Raw genomic sequence first — 24,287 nt, forward strand, 5'->3', positions numbered from 1 at the left:
TGTTTTTCATATTGGAATTAAATTGACTTTTTTTTTTTCCTATTTTGTATTTTTTTTTCTGAAGCTGGAAACTGGGAGGCAGTCAGACAGACTCCCACATGCGCCCCACCGGGATCCACTCGGCATGCCCACCAGGGGGTGATGCTCCGCCCATCCAGGGCGTCGCTCTGCCCCAATCAGAGCCATTCTAGCGCCTGGGCAAACTTTGCTCCAATGGAGCCTCAGCTGCGGGAGGGGAAGAGAGAGACAGAGAGGAAGGAGAGGGGGAGGGGTGGAGAAGCAGATGGGCGCTTCTCCTGTGTGCCCTGGACGGGAATCGAACCCAGGACTCCTGCACGCCAGGCCGATGCTCTACCACTGAGTCAACCGGCCAGGGCCTGGAGTTAAATTGACTTGTAAGAGAAGTTTATAAATTAAGATGATCAGATCCTCACAGTACTTGACATTTATTTGAACCATTGGTGCATTTACACAGGCCCCTAAACATTCCACCTCTAGAAGAGTAAAACGTTTGTTGGGTATAGTCTCGCCAACCTTTATTCCAATATTTTTCTGAATGGCTTCCAGGATGCTGTTCAAGTTTCAAAGCATGCAAGGTATAGTGTAGACCTGAATGTGATACTTTCCAACTGGCTTTATTTTATTTTTTTTATTTAGAAATTAAATTTGCCTGACCTGTGGTGGCGCAGTGGGATAAAGCATCGACCTGGAAGTGCTGAGGTCGCCGGTTCGAAACCCTGGGCTTGCCTGGTCAAGGCACATATGAGAGTTGATGCTTCCAGCTCCTCCCCCCTGTCTCTCTCTCCTCTCTAAAATGAATAAATAAAAATAAAAAAAAAGAAATTAAATTTAATGGTGTGACATTAGTCCATAAGAACACATAGGTTTCAAGTAAACATCTCTATAGCATTTGAACTGTTGATTGTGTTTTGTGTTATCACCCAAAGTCAAATCATTTTCTGTCACAGTATATTTGTCCCATTTTACTCCTCTCTCCCCCACCCCCTCCCTCTGGTAACCACTTCACTTTTCTCTATGTCCATGAGCTACAGTTTTATATCCCACCTATGTGTGAAATCATATAGTTCTTAGCTTTTTCTGATTTAGTTATTTCACTTAGCATAATATTTTCAAGTTCCATCCATGTTGTCATTAATGGCAATATGTCATTATTTCTTATGGCTGAGTAGTATTCTCTTGTATATATGTATGACATCTTCTTTATCCAATCCTCTATTGAGGGATACTTCGGTTATTTCCATGTCTTGGCCACTGTGAATAATGCCACGATGAACATGGGGGTGCATGTGTCTTTGTGTACCAATGTTTTCGAGTTTTTTGGGTAGATACTCAGTAGAGGGATTGCAGGGTCATATGGTAGCTCTATTCTTATTATTATTTTTTTGTATTTTTCTGAAGTTGGAAACGGGGAGGCAGTCAGACAGACTCCTGCATGTGCCCGACCGGGATCCACCCAGCATGCCCACCAGGGGGCGATGCTCTGCCCATCTGGGGCCATGCTCTGTTGCAACCAGAGCCATTCTAGCACCTGAGGCAGAGGCCATAGAGCCATCCTCAGCGCCTGGGCCAACTTTGCTCCAATGGGGCCTTGCCTGCAAGAGGGGAAGAGAGAGAGACAGAGAGGAAGGAGAGGGGGAGGGGTGGAGAAGCAGATGGGCGCTTCTCCTGTGCGCCCTGGCTGGGAATCGAACCTGGGACTCCTGCACGCCAGGCCGATGCTCTGCCACTGAGCCAACCAGCCAGGGCTTCTATTCTCAATTTTTTGAGGAATCTCCATACTGTTTTATATAATGGCTGTACCAATTTACATCCCACCACCAGCAGTGCCAACTGCTTTTTTATTATACATTATATAAAAAGTTGCTACTTCATATACTCTCATTTGAGGTATTTGTAAAATTTCTGCAACCTTGTTCCTAGCAGAGATGTGGCAGCCATCCATTCTGTTGTAGGGATAAATCCAGGACTAGAAGCCCTTCTGGATATATATATATATATATATATATATATATTATTTATTTTATAATTGCCTCTATCCTCTTATGGTTTTCTGGTGTGAAATGGAGTATCTAAGTTATTCTCAGGAGTATTTGTGCACAAATAAGCCTCCTCCAGCTCCATTTGGCACAGCTGTCTTATACAAATACTTATGTCTTCCCTACTGGGTGATGAGGCCAACTTCCCTGGCCCAGAGCATCATGGAGAGGAGTACATGTATCTTTTTGAGATTATATATTGTTTTATTTATTTTAATTTAATTTAATTTTTTGTTTTTTTCCAAAGTGAGAAGCAGGGGTGGCAGACAGACTCCTGCATGTGCCCCACAGGGATCCACCTGGCATGCCCACCAGGGGGTGATGCTTGGCCCATCTGGGGTGTTGCTCTGTTGCAGCTGGAGCCATTCTAGCGCCTGGGCCAACTTTACTCCCATGGAGCCCTGGTTACTGGAGAGGAAGAGAGAGACAGAGAGAAAAGAGAGGAGAAAGGGTGGAGAAGCAGATGGGCGCTTCTCCTGTATGCCCTGGCTGGGAATTGAATCTGGGACTTCCACACGCCAGGCCAACGCTCTACCACTGAGCCAACCGTCCATGGCCCTAGCAGGGGTTCCCAAACTTTTTACACAGGGGGCATGTTCACTGTCCCTCAGACCGTTGGAGGGCCACCACATACAGTGCTCCTCTCACTGACCATAAATGAAAGAGGTGCCCCTCTTGGAAGTGCGGCGGGGTGCCGGATAAAATGGCCTCAGGAGCCACATGCAGCCTGCGGGGCTGTAGTTTGGGGACGCCTGGATATTGTTTTAATTGAAAGCTTGTTGCTACCACTACACACCTATTAGAATGGCCAAATTCCACTGACAACACCAAATGCTATCAAGGATGTGAAGCAACAGTAACACTCATTCTTTGCTGGTGGGAAGGCAAGGTGGTACATTTTTAAAGAGAGTTTGGAAGTTTTTCTACAGAATTAAACATTCTTTTTTTTATTTTTTATTTTTTATTCATTTTAGAAAGGAGAGGGAGAGACAGAGAGAGAGAAGGAGGGAGGGGAGCTGGAAGCATCAACTCCCATATGTGCTTTGACCAGGCAAGCCCAGGGTTTTGAACCGGCGACCTCAGCATTTCCAGGTCGATGCTTTATCCACTGCGCCACCACAGGTCAGGCTACAGAATTAAACATTCTTTTCTTAATTTTTATTTTATTGATTTGAGAGAGAGAGAGAGAGAAACATTGATCTATTCCTGTACAGGCCCTAAGGATCAAACAGGCAACTTCTGAGCTTTGGGATAATGCTCTAACCAAACGAGCTATCCAGCCAGGGCCATATTATTTTTTTAAAACATTTTTTTTATTGATTTTAGAGAGAGAGAAAGGGACACACAGACACACAGACACACAGACACACACACACACACACACACACACACATTGGTCTGTTTCTGTATGTGCCCTGACTGGGGATTGAACCCTCAACCTCTGCATATCCAGATGATGCTGTACGATGCTCTCTAACCAACTGAGCTATCCCACCAGGGCAAAAACTAAACATATTCTTACCATATGGTCTAACAATTGTGATTCTTGGTATTTACCCAAACGTGTAACTTATTTTATGACCACATGAAATCCTGCAAATAGATGTTTATAGCAGCTTTATTTATAATTGTCAGAACTTGAAAGCAACCAAGATGTACAATAAGTGAATGGATAAATTGTGGTACATCCAACCAATAGAATATTATTTAGTGCTAAAAAGAAATGAGCAGCCCGGGTCGATTGGCTCAGTTGTAGAGTGTCGGACAAGCGTGTGGTTGCCCTAGATTCACTTCCCAATTAGGGCTCATTGGAGAAGTGCCCATCTGCTTCTCCACCCTTCCCTCTCTCCCTTCTCACTCTCTCTCTTCCCCTTCCACAGTCAAGCATCCATTGGAGCAAAAGTTGGCCTGGGCGTTGAGGATGGCTCCATGGCCTCAGCCTCAGGCGCTAGAATGGCTCCAGTTGCAACAGGGCAATGCCAGATGGGCCGAGCATCGCCCCCTAGAGGGCATGCCAGGTGGATCCCAGTCAGGCACATGCAGGAGACTCTCTGCCTCCCAGCTTCTCACTAAAGAAAAAAACAAAACAAAACTATGAAGCCTTGAAAAAGATATGGAGAAGCTTTAAATACATATTACTAAGTAAAAGAAACCAATCTGAAAAAAGGTTACATACTGTATGATTCTAACAACTAGTTGACATTTTGGAAAAGGGTAAAACTGTGAAGAGTGGTTACAGAGTTTCAGGGAGATGGCTACAGGAATGAATAGATGGAGCACAGGGGATTTTTAGGGCAGTGAAACTATTCTGTACGATACTACAGTGCCACGTGGATATATGTTATTACATTTTTGTCAAAACCCATAGAATGGACAATGGAGCGAACCATTGCCTCTGGATTTTGGGTGGTGTGTCACTATATGTTGGGATTGTTAGAAATGTTCCACTCTTAGCCCTGGCCCGTTGGCTCAGCGGTAGAGCGTCGGCCTAGCGTGTGGAGAACCCGGGTTCGATTCCCAGCCAGGGCACACAGGAGAAGCGCCCATTTGCTTCTCCACCCCTCCCCCTCTCCTTCCTCTCTGTCTCTCTCTTCCCCTCCCGCAGGCAAGGCTCCATTGGAGCAAAGATGGCCGGGGCGCTGGGGATGGCTCTGTGGCCTCTGCCTCAGGCGCTAGAGTGGCTCTGGTCGCAACATGGCGATGCCCAGGGTGGGCAGAGCATCGCCCCCTGGTGGGCAGAGCGTTGCCCCATGGTGGGCGTGCCGGGTGGATCCCGGTGGGGCGCATGCGGGAGTCTGTCTGACTGTCTCTCCCCGTTCTCAGCTTCAGAAAAAAAAATAATAAAAAAAGAAAAGAAATGTTCCACTCTTGTAGAGGATGTTGATAGTGAAAGATATACATGTGTGGAGGCAAGTGGTATATGGGAACTCTCTGTACTTTCTCCTCTTATTTTACTGTGAACCTAAAACTGCTCTAAAGAAAAGAAAAAAGCTAGTTACGGCACATACAAATAGTATTTACATGGCCAATTTTATTTTCAAGGTGTGAATTTAACACAATTATCTTTGAAAAGTGAGATTACGGTTATTTGCTTTCTTTTAGACATATATTCTATTTCAAATACAGATATCATAGATTACCTGTGTAATCTCTAAAAGGCAGGCTTTTGTATTGGGGGAAGATAGTGATTGTAACTCATAACTCAATCCAGCAGAAATAAATGAACAGTCCAAACCAAGGGATTATCTTGGTCAGCGCTCACCGAACCATTAACAAGGCGAGGGCTTTCCTGAGAGTTCCTACGTCACGGCCCCTCGGATTTATGGGAAATGTAGTCTTGAAAGACCGATGGACCACTCCTCGGAGGACCCTGGGACGGCGAGCAGCCCATACATAAGCGCATGCGCAAGGCTGCGAGCGCGCCGGTGGCTGCCCTTCCCCCACCTTTAGCCGCGAGTGGGTGATAGGGCCCCGGTTTCCACGCGTCTTCCCCGCGCCGTGACCGGCCTGGCACTGAGCCACAAGTGGAGACTGTGCCCCTCTAGGTATGAGGGGAGCTGCAGGGCAGCTCCGCGGGGCCTGAGGGCCGAGGGGAAGAAGATGAGGGATGGGCTCGTGCCCGCGCGGGGTGGAACCCAAACTTCGGCGGCTCGCAGGAAGCGGTGACCCTCGGGGCGGCGTCGGGGGGCAGCTCGGCGCTCTGCTGGGCGTAGAGTTGGCTGGGCTCACCCGGCCGGACGTGCGGGGGCGGGGACAGCGGACGGGAAGGGTGGCTTTCAGGCTTCCCTTCCTCCCTTTGTCCGGAGAAGCGCCACCGACCGGCGGCGACGGTCCGGTGGGGCGGGAGGAAGTGCGGAAGGTCCGTTCGGGCGCGCGCGTGACTAGGCCGGGGAAGTACCGGGCGAGGCCGGGGGCGGGGCCGGACACACCTGGCAGCACTTGGAACCCGCGTGCTGCGGGCGGCGGCCTCGCCGGCTGGAGGGAGAATTGGAAAGCAGCAAGCAGCACGTTTCCTGATGCACACGACGCACCGATTGATGAAAAGCTCTTGACTTCTTCGCAAGAGCCTTTTCAGCTAAGTGTTGACCTAATCCTCACACCTACCGTGGGACTTCGCTGGTATCTCAGTTTCAACAGAAGGAAGACCGAGGCTCGGAAAGGTGAAGTGATTTGCTCAGGTTACACAGCCAGCTGGTACTTTATTTTATATGAATGACAAATCTCTTTTCATTTGTCTTTTGGCGTTGCTCACTGGTGGTTTTTGCCAGGCAGGCATTTTTATGTTGTTTTTTTGTTTGTTTTGTTTTTGAGAGAGACAGAGAGGAAAGGAGAGAGATAAGCGTGAACTTGTAGTGACGCCAGCCGCCATGGGATCGTGTCGATGATCCCACGCTCAAGCCCGGGACCAGGTGCTCAAGCAGTGTCCCAGGTTTGTGCTCTATCCACTGCGGCACCGGGTCGGCGCCATGCGTGAGTTTTGAATTTCTCTGCAGTTGAATTTTCCGGGCTTCTCTTTCATGGCACCCAAAGCCTTCACCACGTTTTCTGATGGTTTCCAGAATAACATTTAAAAAAAGAATGTGCTGATACTTCTGTTGTGATCCCATTAATGGGTACATTAAATTAGAGGGAATGTACATCTTTATGATGTTGGGTCTTACTATATAGGCCTTCCCCTTTGTTCAAGTCCTCTTTTGTTTTGCACCTCCCCCAGCAGTATTTTATAATATTTATAAAAGAATTGCATTTTCCCTAACTTTATTCTTATGTAGTATTTTATTGCTCTTGAAAATGAAATCTTTTCCATTTTATACTTTTATCTTGTATTTGAAGTCTGTTGTTTAATTTCCAGATATTTGGGGATTTTCCACATCTCTTTCTATTATTGGTTTCTGGTTTAATTCTGTTTTTTTTTTTTTTTTTTTAAGAATATACTCTCAAATTTCAGTTCTTGAAAACTTGTTGAGATTGTTTTATGGTAAAAAGTATTATTTATTTTTGATGAATGTTTCATATGTACTCTAATGACTATTGTGCTATTCTGGTGGAGTCATCTAGAAATACTAAATGGGTCAGGATAGTTGATACTATGGTTCAGTTCTGTATCCTTACTTAGTGGTTTTCTATCTGGTCTGTTACTGAGAAAAGAGTATTGAAGTCTCCAACTATAATGGTGGATTTTTCTATTTTTCCTTGTTCTATCAACAATTGCTTCCTGTATTTTGAAATTATTTTGTTAGGTATCTATACATTTAGGGTTGTTATGTCTTCTTGGTGATTTGACACTTTTGTTATTATGAACTATTTCTCTTTATCCTTGGTAATACTCCTTTTGAAGTTTATTCTGATACTTATATAATCACTTCAGCTTTTAGAGTTTACAGGGTCTTTTTTCATCCTTTTACTTTTGACCTAGCTGTGTTTTCTTATTTAAAACGCACTACTTATATACAATATATAGTGTGGTATTGCTTTTTTATCCAATTTGACAAACTGTCTTTTAATTGGTGTGCTTATACCAGTTGTTGATGTGACTGACTTAAAAATCTACCATCTTGCTATTTTTCCCCTATTTGTCCCATCTGGTCTTTGTTCCTGTTTTCCTCTTTTTCTGACCACTTTTGGATTTTCTGAGTATGTTTTGTGATTCTACTTTTTCTCACTATTGACTTACCATTTATCCCTCTTTAAAAAATATTTCTGTGATTGCCCTAGAGTTTACAGTAAACATCTGGGTTAATAACAGTGGATCTTTAAATAATATTCTGTGTAATGTAAGATCCTTAAAATTGTATACTTCCAATTTCATGACCTCACTTTTTGTGCTGTTAATTTATTTTTATTTTTAACCATCTCAGAGATCTTTATTTCTTGGTACAGATCCAGGTTTTTCTGTCTGGTATCATATTCCTTATATCTGAAGAACTTACTTAAATATTTCTTATAGTACAAGTCTATTTTTGTTTGAAAACGTTTTCTTTTTTATTTTGAAAGTTATATTTGCTGGGTATAGAATTCTGGGTTGATAAGTTTTTTGTTTTGTTTTTTGTGTTTCTTTTGTGTTTTTTGCTTTTTAAAAGCATATTAAAGATGTAAATATGTTGTCTTTTAACCTGTATATTTCCTGATGAGAAGTTGGCTGTGATTATTTTTACCTCTGTATATGTCTGTTTTTCCTCTGGCTGTATTTTTTTTTTTTTAAATGTGAGAGGAGGGGAGACAGTGAGGCAGACTCCTATGTATGCCCCAACTGGGATCCACCTGGCAACCCCCCTTCTAGAGCCAGTGCTTGAGTACCCAGTGTATTTAGTCCCTGAGGCTGATGTGCTTGGACCAACTGAGCACCAGGCTGAGGCTTGAACCAATCAAGCTACTGGCTGCAGGAGAGGAAGGGAGAGAGAATGGGGGAGAGACGCACATGGTCACTTCTCCTGTGTGCTCTGACTGGGAATCGAACTCGGGACATCCATACACTGACATGCTATCCACTGAGCTACTGGCCAGGGCCTCCTCTGAGTGCTTTAAAGACTTTCTCTTTGACTTTGGTTTTCAGTGGTTTGACTCTGATGTGTCCATGTGTGTCTTTGTTTTGTATTCTTTTTTTGGGGGGGTTAGCCTCTTTGAATAAATTATCTGAACTTCTTGGATCTGTGTTTTGATATTATTATTTTTTTGAAAATTCTTGGCCAGCCTGACCAGACGGTGGCGCAGTGGATAGAGTATCGGACTAGGATGTGGAAGACCCAGGTTCAAGATCCCCGAGGTCACCAGCTTGAGCGCGGGCTCATCTGGCTTGAGCAAAAGCTCACCAGCTTGGACCCAAGGTCTCTGGCTAGAGCAAGGGGTTACTCGGTCGGCTGAAGGCCTGCGGTCAAGGCACATATGAGAAAGCAATCAATGAACTGAGGTGTTGCAATAAAAAACTGATGATTGATGCTTCTCATCTCCCTCTGTTCTTGTCTGTCCCTATCTATCCCTCTCTCTCTGTCCCTGTAAAAAAAAAAAAAAAGAAAAGAAAAGAAAATTCTTGGTCATTATATCTTTAAATACTTCTGTCTCATTCTTCTTTTGAGATTCCAATGTTTGTTAAGTCATCTGATACTGTGCCACAGCTCTTAGATACTCTGTCCTTTTATTTTTTTTATTTTAGCTTTTTTTTTTTTTAATTTTTATTTTTTACAGAGACAGAGAGTGAGTCAGAGAGAGGGATAGACAGGGACAGACGGGAACGGAGAGAGATGAGAAACATCGATCATTAGTTTTTCATTGCGTGTTGCAACACCTTAGTTGTTCACTGATTGCTTTCTCATATGTGCCTTGACCGCGGGTCTTCAGCAGACTGAGTAACCCCTTGCTGGAGCCAGCAACCTTGGGTTCAAGCTGGTGGGCTTTTCCTCAAACCAGATGATCCCACACTCCAGCTGGAGACCTCGGGGTCTCGAACCCGGGTCTTCTGCATCCCAGTCCAATGCTCTATCCACTGCGCACCGCCTGGTCAGGCTATTTTAGCTTTTATTTATTCATTTATAGAGAGAAAGGAGAGAGAGAGAGAGAGAGAGAAGGGAGGAGGAGCAGGAAGCATCAACTCCCATATGTGCCTTGACCAGGCAAGCCCAGGGATTCAAACCGGCAACCTCAGAGTTCCAAGTTGATGCTTTATCCACTGCGCCACCATAGCATCCTTTTATTTTCTTCCATTTTCTCTTTGTATTTATTTCCGTTTGGGTTATTTCTTTTGACCTATGTTGAGATTTTCTGAAATTTCTTCAGCTCTGTTGTTTCTTTTTTCAACCTGGTTACTGTGCTTTTCTTAATGTTTCCATCTGATTTTTTTTTCTATCCCTTTCCATCTCTTCTGAAATTTCTTAACTTATTCATGTTGTCCACCTTCCCCATAAAAGCCTTTAGTATATGAATTATAATTGTTTTAAATTCCCTGTCTGATATTTTCATCAGTTGAGGTTTCTGTTGATTACTTGTTCTCGATAGTGGGTAGTCTTGCTCATGCCTTTTTGGGTGTGTCAGAAATGTTTGACTGAAGGTGGGTGCTGCCCGTATGATCCTTTCTGCCCCTCTGGAAGAGGTAAAGTGGCTTGCAGGATGTGGTGTTCTTGTTCTGCTAGGTGATGTGCTGGGATTTCTAGGAGTTCTGAGGCAGATTAGATCTTTAATAACAATACCTTCCTTTTGCTTTATTCTAGGTCGCTCTTCATATCTCTACCTTTACCCAAAAGCTGTAGAAAATGAACAAATCCCAGGTGAGTTGTTTTGTTTATTCCCAATGTTGCTGTTTTAGGAGATTTGAGAACATTTATAAGGATCAAGAATATGAAACAAAAGTATAGATGAGTGAAACTTAAGGAAAACAGTGAATATAAATGATTGATATCAGTAGCTGAAAAGCAAACCAGGTTAATTAAGTGTCTTATGTTAGTTGTGAATACCATTTTCTTGGCTGTCTAGCATTAGGTCTGAATAAATCTTACCTTCATTTACATGTTTTGGACAGCATCTGCAGAAATAACCCAAACTAAAAGGTTTATCAATTTGTCTATAGTTATTTCATATAGTATTCTTTACTGCAAATGCAGGATTTTATTATGTGTATTTTATTTTTCTAATCAGATTAGCATGATGCCAGAGAGCTCAGTAAGCATTTGGGTATGTGTTTAAATACTCTCCAAACGGTCACAAGTATCACTATTGTTACCTTTTTTTTTTTTTTTTTTTTAATTTTTATTTATTTATTTTAGAGGAGAGAGAGAGAGAAAGAGAGAGAGAAGGGGGGAGGAGCTGGAAGCATCAACTCCCATATGTGCCTTGACCAGGCAAGCCCAGGTTTTTGAACCAGCGACCTCAGTATTTCCAGGTTGACGCTGTATCCACTACACCACCACAGGTCAGGCTGTTACCTTTTTTTTTAAGTGAGAGAGAGAGAGAGAGAGAGAGAGACAGGAAGGGAGAGAGATGAGAAGCATCAACTCGTAGTTGCGGCACTTCAGTTGTTCATTGACTGCTTCTCATACGTGCCTTGACCACTCCAGCTGAGCCAGTGACTCTGGGCTCAAGCCAGTGACCTTGGGGTCATGTCTATGATTCCATGCTCAAGCTGGTGAGCCCACGCTAAAGCCGGCGATGTCAGGTTTTTGAACCTGGGTCCTCAGCATCCCAGGTTGACGCTCTATCCACTGTGCCACTGCCTGGTCAGGCATGTTATTAACTTTCTTGAGTAGCTTTCCAGAATTTATTTACATATTTACAAATATTTACATAGGTTTATATACAATATGTATTTACATATTTACATAGGTTATTATAAGATAGCACATTAATTATACTGTTCTTTTTATATGTGTTTTGTTTTTATTTATATTTTTTTGGAGAGGAAGGAGGGAGGAGGCGGGACGGGGAGGAAAATATCAGTTTGTTGCTCCACCCATTTGTACACTCATTGGTTGATTCTTCTTTTTTTTTTCTTTTTTTTTTGTATTTTTCTGAAGCTGGAAACGGGGAGAGACAGACAGACTCCCGCATGCGCCCGACCGGGATCCACCCGGCACGCCCACCAGGGGGTGTCGCTCTGTTGCCACCAGAGCCACTCTAGTGCCTGGGACAGAGGCCAAGGAGCCATCCCCAGCGCCTGGGCCATCTTTGCTCCAATGGAGCCTCGGCTGCGGGAGGGGAAGAGAGAGACAGAGAGGAAGAAGAGGGGGAGGGGTGGAGAAGCAGATTGGTGCTTCTCCTGTGTGCCCTGGCCGGGAATCGAACCTGGGACTTCTGCACGCCAGGCCGACGCTCTACCACTGAGCCAACCGGCCAGGGCTGGTTGATTCTTTTATGTGCCCTACCTGACTGGGAATTGAACCTGCAACCCTGGTGCACTGGGACAGCACTCTTAACAACTGAGCTACCCATCCAGGGTTATATGTGTTTTGTTTTTAATTACTAGGCTTCATTTTTTAGAGCAGTTTTGTCTTTACAGACAATTTGAGTGGAAAGTATAGAGTTCCTGTATACTCCCTCCACACATACAGTTTCTCCTATTATTAACATCTTTTTGTTTGTTTGTTTGTTTTGTTTTTTTGGTATTTTTCTGAAGCTGGAAACAGGGAGAGACAGTCAGACAGACTCCCGCATGCGCCCGACCGGGATCCACCCGGCACGCCCACCAGCGAGCGATGCTCTGCCCACCAGGGGGCGATGCTCTGCCCCTCTGGGGCGTCGCTATGTTGTGACCAGAGCCACTCTAGCGCCTGGGGCAGAGGCCAAGGAGCCATCCCCAGCGCCCAGGCCATCTTTGCTCCAATGGAGCCTCGCTGCGGGAGGGGAAGAGAGAGACAGAGAGGAAGGAGAGGGGGAGGGGTGGAGAAGCAGATGGGCGCTTCTCCTGTGTGCCCTGGCTGGGAATCGAACCCAGGACTCCTGCACGCCAGGCCAATGCTCTGCCACTGAGCTAACCAGCCAGGGCTTCATCATTTCTTATGGCTCAGTAAGTAGTATTCCATTGTTTGTGTGTGTGTGTGTGTGTGTGTGTATGTGTGTTTGTGTGTATACACATACATATATGTACCACATCTTTTTTTTTTTTTTTAATTTTTTTTTTTTATTTGCTCATTTTAGAGAGGAGAGGGAGAGACAGACAGAGAGAGAGAGAGAAGAGACAGAGAGAGAGAAGGGGGAGGAGCTGGAAGCATCAACTCCCATATGTGCCTTGACCAGGCAAGCCCAGGGTTTCGAACCGGCAACCTCAGCATTTCCAGGTCGACGCTTTATCCACTGCACCACCACAGGTCAGGCACATCTTCTTTATCCAGTCTTCTATCAAGGGACACTTCAGTTGTCTCTATGTCTTAGCCATCGTGATTAACGCTGCAGTGAACATGGGAGTGCTTATATCTTTGTGAATAAATGTTTTTGAGTGTTTTGGCTGGATACACAGGGGAGGCATTGCTGATTTTTATTCTTTTTTTTTTTTTTTTTTTTAGAGAGGAGAGGGAGAGAGAGAGAGGAGAGACAAAGAGAGAGAAGGGGGGGGGAGGAGCTGGAAGCATCAACTCCCATATGTGCCTTGACCAGGCAAGCCCAGGGTTTCGAACCGGCAACCTCAGCATTTCCAGGTTGACGCTTTATCCACTGCGCCACCACAAGTCAGGCCTATATGGTGATTTTATTCTTTTTTTTTTTTTTTTTTATAAATTTTTATTTTAATGGGGTGACATCAATAAATCAGGGTACATACATTCAAAGAAAACATTTCCAGGTTATCTTGTCATTTAGTTCTGTTGCATACCCATCACCCGAAGAGAGATCATCCTCCGCCACCCTCCATCCAGTTCTCTCTGTACCTCTCCCTCTCCCCCTCTCCCTCCTTCCCTCCCCCCACCCCCCATAGCCACCACACTCCTGTTCATGCCTCTTAGTCTCGCTTTTATGTCCCACCAATGTATGGAATCCTGCATTTCCTGTTTTTTTCTGATTCGCTTATTTCACCCCGCACAATGCTACCAAGACTCCACCATTCCGCTATAAGTGATCCGATGTCACCATTTCTCCTAGCTGAATAATATACCATGGTGTATATGTGCCCCATCTTCTTCATCCAGTCCTCTATTTTTTTTACAGTGATTAACAGCCTTTAAGCAAACTCTTGGCCAATACAGCCAGAATCCATGAATGAGTAGTGTCCTTAACATGTTCCCCAAGTCCAAGTTGGCCCCATCACCATGCCAAATCCCTGAAAAATGCAACCCAACCACAGTTCAGTCTGTTAGGAGCTGTCACAGGGAGCAGGAGTCCAGGAAAGTTCCCCACAGGAAAAGTCCGCATGGCACTGGAATTGTTGTCACCATTCTATACTTTGCAGCTCATGTCCAAGTCCCAATGACCGCTGCTTCTAGCTGGTAATGATTCAGGCAGACTGGAAAAAGCCATTTGCAGCATGTGTGGATATGGAGCTTCTGTTCTTCTCTGCCTGGAGAGTTGAGACCAGGTTGCTTTTCCCTGGAGCTCTTGTGACTGTGGCCTGGTAAAGAGAACCTTGGGATACACTAAGCTGGGTGGCAAAGGTAAATTCATAATACAAGTTGGCAAAAGGAAGAAAGAGAGCTCTAAATTAAGAGTAGGTCTCAGCCTGAAATATGAGTGGGGCATTGAAGTAGGAGGGATAAAGGAAACACTATATATTAAGCAAAGCAGCAGAAAATAGGACTATCAACACCCACAACAGAGATCTTTGAGGGAAGAATAAAAAACCTGACTATTTAGGCAAAACATAGTTAAGTGGCCCTTGTGCAAATGAGATCAGTTTACCTGCTTCTTGGAAGAAATACCCTAGGCTCGTCCACAGTGTCGTAGATGGGGTCGACGGCCCTGGGCACCTTCAGCCTTCAGTGGCAAACCCCAGCTTTCTGGGCAAGGTTAGGTCATAGGTGGCTGGAGCAGGGCTGGAAGAGACTGAACCCTCCCTTAGAGGAGCGAGGGGGAAGCCTACCTTCCAGTGTCCCTGTTTCCTCACAGCAGAGGCGAGTAAGCCTGGCAGGCTTTAGTTCAATGACCTTCCTTTCCACTATTGAAGCAGGACCCGGTGATTTTATTCTTAATTTTTTGAGGAACCACCAGACTCTTTTCCATAGTGCCTGTACCAGTTTACATTCCCACTAGCAGTGAATGAGGGTTCCCTTTTCTCCACAACGTCTCCAACATTTACTACTTATCTTATTGATAATTAGCCATTCTAATAGGTATGAGGTGGTATCTCATTGTAGTATTGATTTGCATTTCTCTAATAGCTAGTGAAGTTGAACATCTTTTAAATTTATTTACTGTATTTATTCTTTCAGTGAGGGAAGGGGAGGCAGAGAGACAGACTCCTACATGTGCCCCAACGGGATCCACCTGGAAAGCACACCAGGGGGTGATGCTCTGCCCATTGGGGGTGTTGCTCCATTGCTCAGCAACCGAGCTCTTCTTAGTGCCTGAGGCAAAGGTCATGGAGCCATCCTCAGTGCCTGGGGTCATCTTGCTCCAGTTGAGCCATGGCTGCAGGAGGGCAAGAGAGAGAGAGAAGCAAGAAGGGGAAGGGTAGAGAAGCAGATGGGCACCTCTCCTGTGTGCCCTGTCCCGGAATTGAACCTGGGACATCCACACTCTGGGCCAACGTTCTACCACTGAGCCAACCAGCCAGGGCATGAAGCTGAACATCTTTTCATATATCTGTTGGATGTTTGTCTTCTTGGGAGAGGTGTCTGTTCAGGTGCTCTGCTCATTTTTTAATTGAATATTTTGTTTGGTGGTGAATTTTTTGAGTTCTTTATATATTTTGGATATTAACCCCTTTTGGAGTTGTTTGCAAATATCATCTTACATTCTGCCCGTTGTCTTTTTGTTTTATTGTTGCTTTCTTTTGCTGTACAGAGCTTTTCAGTTTGATACAGTCTCATTCATTTCTTTTTGCCTTTGCTTCCCTTGCCTTTGGGGTCAAATTCATTAAATATTCTCTGTGACCAAGGTCCATAAGTTTAGTACCTATGTTTTCTTTTATGTTATTTATTGTTCCATGTGTTATATCATATTTAGGTCTTTGAACCATTTCGAATTAATTTTTGTACATGAGGACAACCTAGAATCTAGTTTCTTTTTTTTTCTTTTTTTCCAGAGAGAGTGAGTCAGAGAGAGGGATAGATAGGGACAGACAGGAACAGAGAGAGATGAGAAGCAGCAATCATTAGTTTTTTGTTGTGACACTTTAGTTGTTCATTTATTGCTTTCTCATATGTTCCTTGACCGTGGGGCTACAGCAGACTTAGTAACCCCTTGTTCAAGCCATTGACCTTGAGTCTAAGCTGGTGAGCTCTTGCTCAAACCAGATGAGCCCGCGCTCAAGCTGGCGACCTCGGGGTCTCGAACCTGGGTCCTCCGCATCCCAGTCCGATGCTCTATCCACTGTGCCAGCGCCTGGTCAGGCGAATCTAGTTTCTTTTGCATGTGGCTTTCCAATTTTCTCAGCACCATTTATTGAAGAGGCTTTCTTTTCTCCACTATGTGTTTTTGGCTCCTTTGTCAGAAATTATTTACACATATACATGTGTTTTTATTTCTGGGCTCTCAGCTCTGTTCCATAGTTCTGTCTTTTTCTGCCAGTACAATGCTGGATTTTTTTTTCCCATTGATTTGAGGGTGTGGGGGGAGGCATCAATTTGTTGTTCCACTTAGTTTTTCCATTTAGTTGTGCACTCATTGTATGGCTCTTGTATGTTCCCTGACCTGGGATCGAACCTGTGACCTCACCAACCTGGGACAGTGCTCTGTCTACTTGGCAACCTGGCCAGGGCCAACCATGCTGTTTCAATTATTGTAGTTCTGTAGTATAATTTGAGGTCAGATAGTGTAATACCTCTGCCTTTTCTTTTTTCTCAGGATTGCTTTGGCTATTCGGAGTCTTTTGTGGTTCCATACAACTCTGATGAATTTCTGTACTATTTCTTTAAAAAAATGACATTAGGGTTTTGATGGCAATTACATTAAATCTTTATATTGCTTTTGGTAATATGGCCGTTTTAACTGTTGATTCTTCCAATGCGTGAATATGGAATATCTTTCCATTTCATTGTGTCTTTTTTTTTTTTAATTTTTTTCTTTTTTATTCATTTTTTAGAGAGGAGAGAGAAAGGGAGAGAGAGAGACAGAGAGGGAGAGAGAGAGAGGAGAGAGGGACAGAGAGAAGATGGGGAGGAGCTGGAAGCATCAACTCCCATATGCGCCTTGACCAGGCAAGCCCAGGGTTTCAAACCGGTGACCTCAGCATTTCCAGGTCGACACTTTATCCACTGTGCCACCACAGGTCAGGCATCATTGTGTCTTTTTTAATGTCTTTTAATAATGCTTTGTAGTTTTTAGTATATAAGTACTTCACATCTCACCGAGTTCATCTTATCTTCCCCTAAAGTTATTGAGCATCCTTAAAACTAGTGGTTTGAACCCTGTATCTGGTAGAGTTCTTGTTTCCATTTTGTTTAGTTCTTTCTCTGGAGTTTTGTTATGTTCTTTCATTTGGAACATGTTTCTTTGCCTCATTTTTGCTGACTCCCTGTGTGTGTTTCAGTGTATTAGGTAGATCTGCTACATCTATTGGGGGTTTTTTTGTTTGTTTTTTTTAAATTTTTTTCTCTCCTCTTTTTTGTATTTTTCTGAAGCTGGAAACGGGGAGGCAGTCAGACAGACTTCTGCATGTGCCCGACCAGGATCCACCCGGCACGCCCACTAGGGGGCGATGCTCTGCCCATCGGGGCATCACTCTGTCGCGACCAGAGCCACACTAGCGCCTGGGGCAGAGACCAAGAAGCCATCCCCAGCGCCCGGGCCATCTTTTGCTCCAATGGAGCCTCGGCTGCGGGAGGGGAAGAGAGAGACAGAGAGGAAGGAGGGGGGAGGTGTGGAGAAGCAGATGGGCACCTCTCCTGTGTGCCCTGGCCGGGAATCGAACCCGGGACTTCACACGCCAGGCTCTACCACTGAGCCAACCGGCCAGGGCCATTTTGTGTGTTTTTTTGTGTTTTTTTTTTTTTGCTATAGACAGGAAGGGAGAGAGAGGAGAAGCATCAACTCATAGTTGCAGTACTTTAGTTATTCATTGATTGCCTCTCACATGTGCCTTTACTGAAGGGGGTTGCTCCAGCTGAGCCATTGACCCCTTGCTCAAGTCAGTGACCTTGGGCTTCAAGCCAGCCACGTTTGGGCTCAAGCCATCAACCATGGGATCATTTTTTTTTTTTTCTTTCTTTCTGAAGCTGGAAACAGGGAGAGACAGACAGACTCCCGCATGCGCCTGACCGGGATCCACCCGGCACGCCCACCAGGGGCGATGCTCTGCCCCTCCAGGGCGTTGCTCTGTTGAGACCAGAGCCACTCCAGCGCCTGGGGCAGAGGCCAAGGAGCCATCCCCAGCGCCCGGGCCATCTTTGCTCCAATGGAGCCTTGGCTGCGGGAGGGGAAGAGAGAGACAGAGAGGAAGGAGGGGGTGGGGGGTGGAGAAGCAAATGGGCGCTTCTCCTATGTGCCCTGGCTGGGAATCGAACCTGGGTCCCCCGCATGCCAGGCCGACGCTCTACCGCTGAGCCAACCGGCCAGGGCCCATGGGATCATTTTGATGATCCCATGCTCAAGCCAGTGACCCCACACTCAAGCTAGTGTGCCTCTGCTCAAGCTGGATGAGCCCTTGCTCAAGCCAGATGAGCCCATGCTCAAGCCAGCAACCTTGGGGTTCCAAACCTGGGACCTCAGCTTCCCAGGCCAACATTCTATCCATGGCACCACCACTGGTCAGGCCATCTCTTGCTTTTGATAGTGTGACCTTATGTAGAAGGTGTCCTGGGCGGCTCATTGTTGCAGTCCCCTTGGTCACCTGAGCAAGGTGCTCCATGTTTTTGTGAGTTGTATTACCCTCCTGTTGTAGTTGAGCCTCTATTGCTGTTGGTGTGTCAGTGGGTAGGATTGGCCTTTAGACTGACTAGCTGTGAGGCCTGGTGGTGACCACAACGGACAAGCTGTTGTTTCAGCCGCTGACCCTATGGAGCCGGAGTCACTTTAGTGGGCCACTGGTGACAGTCTAGTTCACCCTTCGGATGTCTCATTTGTGTAGCTGGTTGGGTGGTGCTCTGGTGTGAGCTGAAATCAGCCACCAGGTATGGTGGTTCTGGAGCCTCTTGGTAGGTGCTCTGGGTCAGGCCAAGGTTAGCTGCTGCTTGTGCCAAGCTGGGTTGGAGCTACAAAGTGATCTGTAGTTAGTTGCCGCTTGATCTGGGCTTGGAGGCACTTGGAAGAGGCTACAGTACAAAAGAGGCCAGCTGTTCATGTGTGCTGGGCTTGTCGCTTAATTGAAGCTATGTTCCAGGTCAGGGCTGGCTGCCACTTATGCCAGGTTTGGTACCACCTGATGGGAGATACAATACAAGTTGAGACTGGTCACCACTTGTGCTGGACTTGGAGCCACTTATCAAGAACTACAAGGCACACCAAGGCTGGCAGCTGCTCATTAGGGGTTTGTGGACCTTTGAGAGATTTTGGGAAAGTTCACAACGTGAGCTGAGGCAAGCACTTATGTGGCCAAGTCACTGGAAGAGGCTTGGGCCTGGTGGGCCTGTTGAGTGGGGCACAGTCTTAGTGAATCACCTGGATAGGGTGAACAGAATCACCAGGACAGAATAACTTGGTTAAGGTTATTGGAGAGCACAGATTTGGTGCCTGCCTGCATCTGGCCAGCTGTGTAGGAGGAGAGTTCAACAAAGGAAAAATGGCACCTTCTAGCACTTTCATCTCTATAGAGTTGACGTGACCTCTACTCCTCCAGCCCTTGTCCTGAAGTTTGGCAATATAGTTCCTCCCCTTATGTCCCTGGCTCTTTGTGTACTGCAGCCCCTGTGCTGAGCTTATAGCGAGTTTATGAGCAGTTGAGTCTCTGCACAGGCCCGTAAGACCTGCAGGGCCTCAGTCTCTACCAGCTCTTTGTCTTTCTTGGATACAGTCCCCTCTGGTTTTCACAGCCAGATGTGACAGGAACTCCTCTTTCCAGCACTGATGCCCCAGTTGGAGAGCTAGTGTGAGACTGGGACCCCTGGCTCCTTGGGGGAACTTCAGCAGGGGAGATTCTTATTCGCTACATTGTGGGTGTGGGACCTTTTTCAAGTCTCTGCCCTGCCTATCAGTCTCCACATTGCTATTTCTTTATATCCTTAGTTATAGGAATTCTCTTCAGCTAGTTTTTAGGTGGTGCTCAACGCTGGTTCTGTAATTAGTTGTAATTTTGATGTGGTTGGAGGAGGATGCGAGCACAGCATGTACCTCCTCCACCGTTCTGACCAGAGGTCCATTGTCTGTTTTTATGATGAATTCTCTGATTGAATCTTCCTTGTAGTTAGCTGCTATCTTTATATTTTTTTGTTAATCATTTTCTTACATCTGTTAAAGATTTTACCACTTATGTATGTATGTATGTATTTCTAATCAATATAAAATTCAGTTTTGAAACACTGTAAATGGATTTTATATTGCCTTGTTTTGCATAGTTGTCTGATTGGTGGAGGTTTTTTTTCTCTACCAGATAAGAAAGATTTGAAAGATTCATTTCATGCACCCATGTTCCATTTATTAAGACTTAGGGTTTTTGTTGCTGTTTTTTCAAGTTGCATTAGCCGTTGTTAGCTAAAGAGAGGCTGAGCCACTCATGCATTTCTGGTGGTAGTATAAAATGATCGTCTTCCTGGGGAGCAGTGGAGCAAAACTTATCAAGCAAGCACAGATCTAGTTGTGTCTAGAAATTTTGCTGGTATTGGACAAAGGCTTCTAAGAGAAGAGAAGCCGAAGAGTCTCTGGGTTTACAAAAATCTCATTTGGAGAAGTCACTGGCAAGGTCATAAGAAATATAGGAAAACATAAGATTGGGCCATCTGGCAGGGTCCAAGGGTGGATCAAGTTCGGCAGGAATATAAATTAAAGTGAGTAGGCTGCTCCTTAGTCTCTGCTTCTTAGCTCACTAGTCAACTGCCAACTGTCAGGAGTAGATCAAAGTGGTCTGTGAGATGAAATATATATCCACATTTGATCCAAGGCAGCCTGGTGTGAAGGGGAGAGATAGATATCAGCAAGTGCTGAAGATAAGCCAAACTGAATACACATAAGAATTTGGGCCAGGCTCACTCAGGCATTCTGCCCTCAGGTTGAGAATGTGATACAATGGTTGGCATCTTGATGACAGCCCTCAAAATCCTTGTTTTGAATCACACTATTCCAGTTTGTACAACAAACAATTTTATATTAGTAGAGACACACTGCCATCCTACAATCTCCTTCAAACCCCTCTTAGGGATTTCCTTAAACTCCTTTCTGTGGTGTTGTCATTGTAGGTTCTTTACTGGAGTATATCATTAAGTAGCTTCTTGAGAAAGGGTATATGAGAGATACATTTTGGGGGGGGATTTTGTATTTCTTAAAATGTCTTTGTTCTTTTTATTTTAAAAGAGAGAGCTGAGAAGCATCAACTTGTAGTTGCATCACTTTAGTTGTTTTTATTGATTGCTTCTCATATGTGCCTTGACCACGGGGGCTCAAGCCGAGCCAGTGACCTCTTAAGCCAGCGACCATCGGTCATATTGATGATCCCATACTCAAGCTGGTGAGCCCGTGCTCAAGACAGAAACCTCGGAGTTTTGAACCTGGGTCCTCAACATCCCAAGTTGATACTTTATCCACTGTGCTACCACTGATCTGGCTTGTTTTTGTTCTGATACTTGATTGATAGTATAAATGAAGATTTGTCCATTCCTTGCTTTAGTTTAGCTTAGTTCTGTCCATTTTAGCTTATGTAATTTGAAGCTATGTTATTGAGTACATACACATTTATTGGGTGTATGCACATTTATGAATGTTCCATCTTCCTAATGGATTTACCTTCCTATCATTTTGGAATGTCTTTACTTCTGGTTATAATCCTTGTCTGATGTAAATATAGCTACACCTATCTTTTTATGATTAGTGTTTTTAAGGTATATCTTTTTCCATTCTTGTTGTTTCAACCTATGTGTGTTCTCTTTTTCCATTCTTGGTGTTTCAACCTAAGTGTGTTCTTATATTTATAGTGTATTCCCTCTAAGTGGCACGTAGTTAAATCATGGCTTTTTAAAAATCAAACCTGACAATTTCTTTTTTTTTTATTTGTAATTAATGTAATTGTAGGCACAGTTGGATTTAAGTGTCATCTCACTGTTTGTTTTTAATGTTAGTTCTCTTTTCCTTTGTATCTTTCTTTTACTTTCTTAAGTGGTTTCTCTAGGGATTACAGTTTATAACTTTACTCATCTCTCAAATTGCTTGTGATTTTAAGTGCTTGTGTGTCAAGGATCCACTGTAGTATTCTTGAATTGTAGAGAAGTGATGAGCAGTCACTCGCGGGATTTTTTGCTTTAAATCACCAGCGGATATTTGAATCATGAGCTTCCACCACCCTCCACCAGATGGCCTGCCAAACGTTCTGAAAGGGAGGAAGAAACAGTTCTGAAAGGGAGGAAGAAACAAACTTCCATGGAAAGGTTTTTGTTGAAATGGCCTCTAAGTGAAAGTGAGGAAAGTGTGGCAAAAAAGCCAAATGTCAGTGAAGAAAATGATGATTGTTGGGCACATGAGTTTGTAAAATTTGTATTTTCTGAGTTTGCTCACTTTTATTGTTAAAAATGGCACTGGGTAGCTGTCTGTGAAATTGCTAATTACCTTCCTGCTTGGGAAATTGCTAATTATCTTCCTGCTTGGGAAGAGCCATTGTTATGCTGTCTCCTCCCCCTCCACCAGCATCTTTGCCTGACCTTGAAGGTAAATACACTTGATAAACTAGTTTATTTCTTTACATTCTCTCTTATTGTGTGTGTGTGTGTGTGTATTATTTATAAAGCACATTTTCTTATTTAAAAGCATATAAAACAAAAAATTCATGTAGCTTTTGGGGGCCGGAATGGATTAATTGCATTCCCATTAATTTAAATGGGGAAATTCAATTTGACACAGGAGCAAATTGAGTCACGAGCTCGGCCATGAAACAAATTAAATTCTTGTCAAGGTACCACTGTGTACAGTATATAGCCTGATCTCTGGTTTTGCAGTGGATCAAGTTTTGTCCTTCATTCTGAGGTCACTGGTTTGAAACCCTGTGCTTGCCTAGTCAAGGCACATAAAAGAGGCAACTACTACGAGTTGATGCTTTCTGCTCCTTCCCGCTTTTTCTCTCTCTAAAATTAATAAATGCACCACATTCTTAAAAAAAAATACTATATGGTATATAGTGAATTCTTGCATTTTCTTTATCTGTATGTGCTTTTATTTTTCCTTTTATTTTGAAAAGTCTTTCCCTGGGTATAGAATTCTAGGGTCTGTCTTTTCTTTGAATATTTTAAAGATGACATTCTGCTTTTGTCTCACTTCTCATGTGTTCATTAAGAAATAAGTATTCAGGCCCTGGCTGGTTGGCTCAGTGGTGGAGCGTCGGCCTGGCGTGCAGAGGTCCCGGGTTCGATTCCCGGCCAGGGCACACAGGAGAGGCGCCCATCTGCTTCTCCACCCCTCCCCCTCTCCTTCCTCTCTGTCTCTCTCTTCCCCTCCCGCAGCCAGGGCTCCATTGGAGCAAAGATGGCCTGGGCGCTGGGGATGGCTCCTTGGCCTCTGCTCCAGGTGCTAGAGTGGCTCTGGTCGCAACAGAGCAATGCCCCGGAGGGGCAGAGCATCGCCCCCTGGTGGGCAGAGCGTTGCCCCCTGGTGGGCGTGCCGGGTGGATCCCGGTTGGGCGCATGCGGGAGTCTGTCTGACTGTCTCTCCCCGTTTCCAGCTTCAGAAAAATACAAAAAAAAAAAAAAAAGAAATAAGTATTCAGCCTGACCATGCGGTGACACAGTGGATAGAGCATCGGACTAGGATGCTGAGAACCCAGGTTCGAGACCCCGAGGTCTCCAGCTTCAGCGCGGGCTCATCTGGTTTGAGCAAGGCTCACCAGCTTGGACCCAAGGTCTCTGGCTCGAGCAAGGGGTTACTCGGTCTGCTGTAGCCCACGGTCAAGGCACATATGAGAAAGCAATCAATGAACAACTAAGGTGTTGCAATGAAAAACTAATGATCTCTTTGTTCCTGTCTGTCTGTCCCTCTCTCTGACTCTCTCTGTCTCTGTAAAAAAAAAAAAAAAAAGGTATTCATTTTTATTGTTGTTCCCTGAAGGTAATGTATTTTTTTTCTTCTGGCTACATTTAAGATCTCTTTTTCTCTGGCATTCAGCAATTTGAATATGATATATCTTTGAATATGAATATGATATATCTCCTTGAGCTTTTATGAGTTTTTTAGATTTATGATCAATGTCTTTTATCAAATTTGGAAAACTCAGCTATTATTTCTTCAGATATTATGTCTATCCCATTCTTTTGTCTTCTCTTCTTCTGGAACTACACATTACCCCTTTTTTATTTTTTCTTTCAGCATTTTAAACCACTAATAAGTTAGATTTTTCTGACCACGCCTCACATCTCTTTTATGTATTCCTCCATTCTTTTCTCTCTGTGCTTCAGTTTGGATATTTTCTATTGAACTGTATTTGCGTTCACAATTTTTGTCTTCTGTTGTGTCCAGTATGCTATAGTCTACACAGGACGTTTTAGTTTCAGCAACTACATTTTCAGTTCTAGAATATTCATCTACTTCCTTTTA

At 44.4% G+C, this 24,287-nt stretch overlaps 1 protein-coding gene and 1 pseudogene across 9 annotated transcripts in view; one reads left to right on the plus strand and one right to left on the minus strand.

Moving 5' to 3' along the window:
- Nucleotides 1–351: 351 nt before the first annotated feature.
- On the minus strand, nt 352–2,218 carry LOC136313587 (NADH dehydrogenase [ubiquinone] flavoprotein 2, mitochondrial-like; annotated as a pseudogene).
- Nucleotides 2,219–5,471: 3,253 nt separating this feature from the next.
- ZFP1 (ZFP1 zinc finger protein) overlaps nt 5,472–24,287 on the plus strand; it is a 54,975-nt gene continuing 36,159 nt past the window's right edge. For 2 of the 9 annotated variants that reach the window (XM_066243026.1, XM_066243033.1), the window contains exons 1-2: nt 5,484–5,602; nt 10,259–10,315. Coding sequence is in view for 7 of the 9 variants with exons in the window: in XM_066243024.1 (XP_066099121.1) it covers nt 5,665–6,235; nt 10,259–10,315 (628 nt within the window). In the remaining 2 variants the exon portion in view is untranslated. Of the gene's footprint in view, nt 5,603–5,622; nt 6,252–6,368; nt 6,487–10,258; nt 10,316–24,287 lie in introns of those variants that run through there. The other 7 variants (XM_066243030.1, XM_066243029.1, XM_066243028.1 and 4 more) reach the window with 7 other exon arrangements.

The sequence above is a fragment of the Saccopteryx bilineata genome, chromosome 9, assembly GCF_036850765.1.
Source record: "Saccopteryx bilineata isolate mSacBil1 chromosome 9, mSacBil1_pri_phased_curated, whole genome shotgun sequence".
Lineage (NCBI taxonomy): Eukaryota > Metazoa > Chordata > Mammalia > Chiroptera > Emballonuridae > Saccopteryx > Saccopteryx bilineata.